Source organism: Mobula birostris, chromosome 3 (genome assembly GCF_030028105.1).
Source record: "Mobula birostris isolate sMobBir1 chromosome 3, sMobBir1.hap1, whole genome shotgun sequence".
NCBI classification, from domain to species: Eukaryota; Metazoa; Chordata; class Chondrichthyes; order Myliobatiformes; family Myliobatidae; genus Mobula; species Mobula birostris.
The window spans coordinates 80,407,563-80,417,137 of record NC_092372.1 but is presented as its reverse complement, the minus strand read 5'-3'; the positions used below and the strand labels follow the sequence as shown (position 1 = coordinate 80,417,137).

The 9,575-nt window shown below is 38.6% G+C and overlaps 1 protein-coding gene across 4 annotated transcripts in view; it reads right to left on the bottom strand.

Moving 5' to 3' along the window:
• Window positions 1-517: 517 nt before the first annotated feature.
• LOC140194623 (protein sel-1 homolog 3-like) overlaps window positions 518-9,575 on the bottom strand; it is a 104,738-nt gene continuing 95,680 nt past the window's right edge. For 3 of the 4 annotated variants that reach the window (XM_072251868.1, XM_072251864.1, XM_072251867.1), the window contains exons 24-25: window positions 3,654-3,725; window positions 518-1,807 (exon numbers count right to left, since the gene is read on the bottom strand). In XM_072251868.1, coding sequence (XP_072107969.1) covers window positions 1,707-1,807; window positions 3,654-3,725 — 173 coding nt within the window. In that variant the 3' untranslated portion in view covers window positions 518-1,706. The remainder of the gene's footprint in view (window positions 1,808-3,653; window positions 3,726-9,575) is intronic. The other variant, XM_072251865.1, reaches the window with a different exon arrangement.

Here is a 9,575-nt window from a genome sequence, read left to right as displayed (position 1 = left end):
CTGCTGCCCATGCAGTGAAGGTGTTCACATGACACTTTTGGGTAGGGAGTTCCAGGATTTAGTCACAGTAATAATGAAGGGATGATGATACATTCCCAAATCAGCATGATGTACAATTCAAGCAAGAACCTGAGCCATACCCTTCCAAAGTTGACGGCTTCTCTAAGTCTTTGCCACAAAGAGTGCTTTACAATGAATACTATGATACCAATGTTAACGCACAATTAGCCTTGTAATCATGTCCAAAATTCAACGTCAGTGGTTTCTCTTCCACAATAATGTGTCAATGTGCGACCAAAAGCACAACACATCAACAAAGCGTGCAGTATGATTGGGCTGTAACAGAATGTCTCATTTGAGAAGCCTGGACAAATTCTGTAATGTCCAGTCAGGTGGTTTAGACATTTCCATAACTAAGTAATACCTCACACCAAAAAGAAGTTAGCAGAATAAAACTGATAAAAATTCAAATCAGATACAATGCTGATTCAGCCACATGTAAGTATTAATTTGCCAAATTTATGAGAGCCAGTTTAATCAACAGTACAAACAGAAACTTCTGCAGGTGCTGGAAAATCTGACATAAAAACTGATAATGTTGCAAAGATGAAAAGTGTCAGTATCTTTGAAATGAGAGACAGAGATTCTCTGAGTTATAATTAGCAAGATTTCTATCCTTATTGAAAGAAAATTAATTGACTTTAATTGGCAACATTTTATATGTGGCAATGACTACCTCAAAGTCATTAACCAAAGCAAAGTTTCAATATTTAGATTACATTCATATTTAATTCTTATTTACCATTGTGACTAAATAATTTAGCTCAATTGAAAATGTACATAAAATTAATCATTGGCTGGTATACATTATACAAACTATATATCAGTGATATCCAGCAACAGGTTCTTCACACATAATTTTAAAAAATACATTAATTAACTCCCTATGTTCATAAAAATGTGTAAATGATAGAGAAGAACAAATGGATGAGGGAATACAGAATTGTAAAACATTGTAAACCAGTGGATAAATCTGCAACCATATGAACAAAGCACTAGGGAAACTTTAGAGGAAGTAAAAAGTAATGAAGTAGTGTTACATTTCGCTAGACTAGGGTTAGGATATTTGTTAAACTGATCTTTATACCTATAAAAAGAGTTACAAGGATACTCAGAACTCAGAAGCTGGTATGTATCAGGAAAGATAGAATGGACTGGGGCTCTTAAGGCTGAGGACATCCTGATAGTGAGATTACTATAATTATGAAGAGTTTAATAGAATAAATTTAGTGAAGATATATCACTGGTGTTACAGTACAAAACTTTCAGATTATAAACATCAGATAGTTGTTAATAAATGTGGTGAGGAATTCAGTGGAAACCTCTTTACCCAGAGAAGGCTAAGAACATGAAGCAATAAAAACATTTATGGAGAAGCTGATTAACTACATGAGGAATAATGGAATAGATTAATGTGCTGATAAAATTCAATGGAGTAAAGTTGGAAGTGGTTCATGTGGAGCATAACTACTGAATGAGATAAACTGGGATGAAGAAAATGCTTCTGTGTGACTGTGCAATGAGTAGAATTACTCCCAAATGTGATGCATTCAATTAACTTCCTCTTAGTGATCAAACTGCCCATGATGCAATTGCTACACAGGCCTTGCCTCATTCAGTTCTGGAGACCCTGTTGCAACTTAATGTCATGATGCTTCTTCGGCCATTGCCTCACCTGTCTGAATATTTTCGCTAGAAGTGTTCAAATCTGGAGGATGTTCATTTATACATGTGGTGGAGGCCATTGCTAAAAACACAGGAAAACAATACAGTTTATATAAGCTGCCAGATATGGCCATTTACCTTTTAAATAACAAACTAGTAAGGATTTATTGCACATTATCATTTCATTTTATGCACACTACTCTTTAACTACTTATTTTTACACTGTCTAGAATTCTAAACTCCCCTTGCAGGTAAAATAGAAATTTGCTTCTACCTCTCGTTTAAATTTACTGCATTCATTGCTCACAAGGTAGTCTCCGAGACACTGGTGAGACCAAATGCAAATTGAGTAAATAGAATTATTGAGAAAATTTTCAAATGAAGGTTCCTCAAGAAGTCAGCATCCATCATTTAGGACCCTCACGATCCAGGATGTGCCCTCTCCTCATTGCTACCATCAAAGGAGTCCGAGGATGTACAGCAGATGAAAATGTTACATCACTCCTACCCTCCCCATTCTCTTGTCAGTGGCCTCCATCTGATTTTGAGATTGTTCTCTATATAGTCTAACCCTAGGAGGCCTGGTAACTCTGACAGAATTTTCTTCTAAGTAGAGGGTGTATGATGTTGAAAGACCCGAAACACCCGATGATTCCAGGCACATCACTGAAGATGTGTCCAGAAGCATCAGTAAATGTATGTACACAGTCTTTTGAGGTGTGATCCCAGAACTGTACACAGCACAACAAAAGTATTCTAACCAGGGTTTTGTAAAGCAATTGCAATGCAATTCCCCTTACTAGATCCTAATTCTACAGATATAAAAGCTAACACTTTGTTGTTAGATGTTGATTTTGTTGTCCAGATTCAGATTAGTTTTTGTCATATGCACCAAGATGCAACGAAATTTTTTGTTCATGTGAGACTCACAGAGTAAACAGTGTACACAGCAATAATAAATACAACAATAAATACAGCAACAAACACCAAACAACAGTATGGTGCAAAGAAACAACACCCCACTCACTTAATTACAATGATGAATAAAGTGAAAAACAACAGAAATAGTGCAAAAAAATTAAAACTATTTAAATAAAGGTTAGATCTCCAATTTTTAGTTCAAAACAGGTGACCAGACACTTTACCTGTCTCAGGTTTCCCACATTTAATCCTTTTTTCCTGTAAATTTCAACCCTTCACTATATTACCCAGTAGATTTAGATTAACTTTGTTTGTCACATATACAGCAATACATACAGTAATATGTGTCATTTGTTTCAAATCAAATCAGAGAGGAATGGGCTGGGCAGCTCACAAGTTTCACCTTGCTTCCAGCACCAACATGGCATGCCCACAACTTACTAACCCTAACCTGTGCATCTTTGGAATGTTGGGGGGAAACCGGAGCACCTGGAGGAAACCAACCCAGTCATGGAAGAAATGTACAAACTTTACTGACCTTGACGGGAATCAAACCTTGACCTTATTGCTGGATGCACTAACCACTATGCTACCGCCGTACTTAATGTAAAACATATTGGATTATGTACGCCATGTAATACAGTAAATGAGATCTACCAGAAGTGATTACAACCCTTTTATTACAACCCCTTTATCTCCTAACCAAGTCTGTAATTTGCCTCCAGTTCCACAAGTTGTGCTTTCAGTCAAAAGCCAATGTAACGAAACATGATTACATAGCTTTGAAAGTCCACACAAACGACACCCACAGAATTTTCCGGTTACTACTTTATTTATCTGTTTAAAGCACAAGATTTGCTACTCGTGTTCTATCTCTGCTGTATTCATGTTGGCTTTCTCTAATCAGCTGAAATTAACTTCCACTTAGTGATCACCATGATGAAATTGCTACAGAGGCCTTCTCTCATGAATTTACTGTCATGATGCTTCTTCAGCCATTGCCTTACCTGTCTGAGTATTTTCAATAGGAGAGTTCAAATCTGGAGGATGTTCAGTTGCTCTTCTAGTGGAGGCTACTGCTAAAAATACAGGAAAACAACACAGTTTATGTAAACTGCCACAGATATGACAGTTGATAGGAAGCTCTTATTGTACATTATCATTGCAACTTTGCTTCTACACACACCTGCTCCTTAACTACCTATTTTCACAATGTCTACTTTTCTGAAGTCCCCCTCCAGGTAACATAGTAATTTGCTTTTGTGTCTCATTTAAATTTACTGTATTCATTGTGAACAAGGTAGTCTCCCAGACACTGGTGAGACCAAATACTGATTGAGGAAATAGAATGAATAGTAATTTTGTTCCTAATTACACATTCCATAACTTCTCCACAACAGAAACAAAGGCTAATAGCTGTACAATTTATTAGTTTCATCCTCTTATATTTCATAAGTAATGACATAATATTTGCAAGTTTCTATGTAAGGTAATAAATCAAGGGCATTCGGATTATGCCGAAAGCATTTCCCATTTCCCAATTGTCTTCCCATGGAATCCGATGGTAAAAGCCACCAAGGAGATACAAGACTCTGCAGAAGCTAGAAATTTAGAGTAACACACACAGAGTATTAGAGGAACTCAACAGGTCAGGTAGCATCTACAGAAGGAAATAAATAGTCAACGTTTTGGGCTGGAATCCATCTTCAGGACTAGAAAGTGGGGGGGGGGCAAACGCCAGAATAAAAGGGGAGGGGAGGGGAGGGGGAATGGGTTGGTGAATGGTGAGAGGTAGAAGGCAGGAAGTGGGGTGTGTATAGAAAAAGGAAACCTGGGAGGTGAAAGGCATAAGAGGCAAAGTGCTGAAGGAGGAATCTGATAGGAGAGCACAGTAGACCAGGGAATAAAGGGAAAGAGGTGGGCAACTGGAGGAAAGTAGGTAAAGGTGACGGGCCAGTTGTTAGGGAAAGAGAAGAAGGGAAAACAAAGGAGGGGATGGGGAAAGATGGGAGCAGTTTCCGAAGTTAGAGAAATCATTGCTGATGCCTTAAGGTTGGAGACTATCAGGACAAAATATGAGGTGTTGCCTCCAATCTGCATCTAGCCTTAACGTGGCAGAGGAGGAGGCCATGGGCTGACATGATAGCATGGGAACAGAAAGTGGAATTAAAACGGCTGGCCACAAGGGAATCCTGGCCACTGTGGTGGATGGAGCAAAGGTGCTGACAAAGCGATCCCCAGATCTGTGTCGGTTGTCGGCCATGTAGAGGAAGCATCACTGGATATAGTAGATGACACTGATGGCTTCACATGTGAAAAACTAAGGAGTGGGCATTTGAACAGAGGGGAGGAAGTGATGGTCTCTGATTTCAGTACCAGTATTGCCCCAATACAGTTTTCTTGTCTGTGTAAATGTAAAAAGCTCCGTTGCTAGATTCACTTTTCATTTTCTTAGAACGTTGTGTATATCAATTTCTTCCTTGACTGGGCAAACACAATATAAATATACAACATGCAAACATGAGGAAATCTGCAGATGCTGGAATTTGAAGCAACACACATCAAAGTTGCTGGTGAACGCAGCAGGCCAGACAGCATCTCTAGGAAGAGATACAGTTGATGTTTCGGGCCAAGATGCTTCCTGAAACGTCGACTGTACCTCTTCCTAGAGATGCTGCCTGGCCTGCTGCATTCACCAGCAACTTTTAGAAATATACAACATCTGCATTTTCTTACCATATTTGCCTCTATTTTAATAATCCATAACTACCATTTTCCTTTTGAATATTATGATTAGAAGCATTTTTGTGTTAATCTTTATAATTTATGTATGTTTCCCTTTCTTTTTATTTCCACATATGTTTTTTTTAATCCCTCTTTGCTGTTACTTGTATTTTCCTGATTCCCTATTATTTATAATTTAGTTTTATATTACTGATCATTTCTTTCACTAAACTCGGTTTATTTACTAACTAGAACTCCGAAGAGTATGCACAGATTTTGTGTTGAGCCAAGTTAGTTTTAAAACATCTTATTCGTCTGTAACATTTTTGACCAAATTACTGTCATTAGTACTATTTCAACCCCAACAAAAGCTAGAATACATTGTTTTAAGTTCCACTCCCCCCCAAACTGAAACCTGAATTTGACCATAATCACTATTTGATAAATAATAACTTTTTAATGGATCATTGACAATGGTTCTTTACTTACAATTCATTAATGTCCTGTTCCAGGGATTTAAACATGAGACTGACACTCTAATTTAGTACTTTTGAACTGCCTCTTTCAGATGCTAAATTAAATCAAGAACCCACCTGTCCTCTCAGAGATGAAAATAACACCACTATTCCCCTCATTGTTGTAACCTTCTCAACCAACATCAATGTAAACAATTATTTAACTACATTCTGCAATTCATAGGGCATTGAATCCAACCTGTCACATAACAGTGACCTTATTTCAAAAGCACTTCACTAGTCATAAAGATCTCTGGAACATCTTGAGCTGTGTATGTAGTGTGTATATTGCAGGTTTCTTTTTCTCTTTTGGTATCTTAGTTTAATTAAGTCAGAAATTAAAAAGAAAGCTTTATCAGTCCAGGCTGTAAAATCTTTCTTCTTTTAACATCAAACAAACATTTTAACTCACAGGACCACAGGAAATCAAAAACTTACAGGTATTGAGTCAGCTGTATCATTATACATTACACATTCCAAAGAATTAAGTTTCACCAGGGAGTAAAGAGCATTCGGTGCTCCTAAATAATTATTAACATTTTTAATTGAATAAATGCAAGTATCTCTGTCACTTTTCATGCTACACTTTCAATCTTACCCTCTCCTCTTACTTTGAGATTTCTCTTCATTCAGATTGGAACTCAGTTTAAGGTGTGTTCTGGGAGTAATAAAATGTCAGCCAGTTCTCGCGAATGCATGTATTCCTTTGTATTTAGTAATCTGCTAACAATGCAGAATGAATGTGTTTGTTTGTTGTATTGGAGCTGGAGGGAGAGAGAGGAATGTAGAGAGGGCACTTGCAGTACTAATGTTAATCAGGTAGATTAATATACAGCATTAATTTAGTACTTCATTGAAATTTCAGCATTACTACCTGAAATGTCTATAATAACTAGAATCCCCTGCTGGGTTAATGTATTTATCATTCATTAAAGCAAAGCATAGGGAAAACTAATTCTTAATTATTAAAGATGGCAGGGAGTGCAAAGACCAGACCTATGAGAAGGATTAGGCCATTCAGTCCATCAAGGCTGCCCCACCATCCCATCATAGTTTATTTATTGTCCCTCTCTGCCCCATTGTCCTGCCTTCTTCCCGTAACATTTGACTCCCTGATTAATCAAGAACCTATCAACCTCCACCTTAAATATACCCACCGACTTGGCCTGCACAGCCGCCCATGGCAAAGAATTCCACAGATTCACTACCCATTGGCTGAAGAATTTTTTTCTCATCTCTATTCTAAACGTTTGTCCCTCAATCCTGAGGCTGTGCACTCTGGTCTAGACTCCCCACTATAGGAAGCATTCTCCTCACATCCACTCTATCCAGACCTTTCAACATTCAAAAGGTTTCACTGAGATCCCCCCCCCACCCACTTTTTCCAAACTCGAACGAATACAGGCCCAGAGCCATCAAATGTTCTTCACATGTTAACTCTTTCATTCCTGGGATCATTCACATGAACCTCCTCTGGACTCTCTCCAATACCAGCACATCCTTTCTTAGATAAGAGGCCCAAAACTGTTCACAATGCTCCATGTGGTTTGACCAATACCTTATAAAGCCTCAGCAGTACATTCATGCTTTTGTATTCTAGTCCTCTTGAAATGAATGTTAACAACACATTTGCCTCACTTACCACCAGCTCAACCTGCAAGTTAACCTTTAGGGAATCCTGCAGGAGGACTCCCAAGTCCCTCTGCACCTCAGATTGTTAAATTTTCTCCCCATTTACAAAATAGTCCATACCTTTATTCCTTCTGCCGAAGTGCATGACTATGCACTTCCCTGCATTATATTCCATCTGTCACTTCTTTGGCCATTCCCCCAGTCCGTCTAAGTTCTTCTGCAGACACCCTGTTTCCTCAACACTGCCTGTCCTTCCACCTATCTTCATTTTGTCTGCAAACTTGGTCACAAAGCCCTCAATTCCTTTATCCAAATCACTGACATACAACATGAAAATAAGTGGTCCCAACAGCAACCCCTGCAGCACACTACTAGTCATCGGCAGCCAAACAGTAAGGGCTTCCTTTAATCCCACTCTTTACCTCATACCAACTTTCTATCCATCCTAGTACATTTCCTGTAATACCATGGGCTCTTGTCTTGTTCAGCAGCTTCATGTGTGGCACCTTGTTAAAGGCCTTTTGAAAATCCAAATAAACGACAACCACTGACTCTCCTTTGCCTATCCTGACTATTATTTCCTCAAATAATACCAGCAGATTTGTCAGGCAAGATTTCCTCTTTAGAAATTCATGCAATCTTTAGCCTATTTTATAATATGCCTCTAAGTACCCCAAAAACTCATCCTTAATAAAGGACTCCAACATCTTTCCAACTACTCAAGTCAGGATAACTGGCCTATAATTTCCTTTCTTCTCCCTGCCTTCCTTCTTAAAGAATGGAGTAGCATTTGCAATTTTCCAGTCCTCAGGAACTATTCCAGAATCTAGTGTTTCTTGAAATGTCATTACTAATGCCTCTGCAATCTCTTCAGCCACCTCTTTCAGAACAATGGGGTGTACACCATCTGGTCCAGATGACTTATCTATCTTCAGACCTTTCAATTTCCCAAGCACCTTCTCCTTGGTAATAGCAATGACATTCACTTCTGCCCCCTGACATGCTTGCATTTCTAGCATTCTGCTCAAAGTGAAGACTGATGCAGAATACTTATTGAGAGTCACTGCCATTTCTTTGTCCCCCATTTACTACCTCTCCAGTGTAATTTTCCAATGGTTCAATATCCACTCTCATCTCTCTTTTACCCCTTGTGTATCTTTTTTTTTCCTCTTTTATATTATTTATCTTTGCTCTTTATGGCTTTTTTAGATGGAAAAATTGTTTTTTTTTAAAGAGCACCCCGACCACTAATATTTAGAGTCATAGAATCATTGAGAAGTACAGCACAGCAACAGGCCATTTGGCCCATCTAGTCCTTGCTGAAACCATTTAAAGTGCCTACTTCCATCAACACACCATATCCTCCATATCCCTACAATCCACGTACCTATCAAACTTTCCCTAAACATTGTAATTGAGCTCACATGCACCATTTGTGCTGGCAGCTCATTCCACACTCTCATCCCCCTCATATTCCCCTTAAACTTCTCACATTTCACTTTTAACCCATGACCTCTGGTTATTGTCCCACCCAACCTCAGTGGAAAAAGCCTGCTTTCATTTACCCTATCTATGCCCCTCATAATTTTGTATACCTCTGTCAAACCTCCTTTCAATCTTCTACGTTCTAAAGAATACAGTCCTATTCAATCTTTCCTTATAACTCAGGTCCTCCAGACTCGGTAACATCCTTGTGAATTTTCTCTATACTCTTTCAACCTTCTTTCCTGTAGCTAGGTGACCAAATCTGCACACAATACTCTAAATTAGGCCTCACCAATGTCTTATAGAACTTCAACATAACATCCCATCTCAGGTACTCAATACATTTATTTTTGAAGGCCAATGTGCTAGAAGTTTCTTTACGACCCTATCTACCTGTGATGCCACTTTCAATTAATTACGGACCTGTATTCCCTGACCCCTTTGTTTTACCACACCTCTCAGTGCCCTTCCATTCACTGTGGAAGACTGGTTGGTCCAACTGAAGTACAAAAACCCCACACTTTTCTGCATTAAATTCCATCTGTCATTTTTCAGCCCATTTTTCCCTCTGCA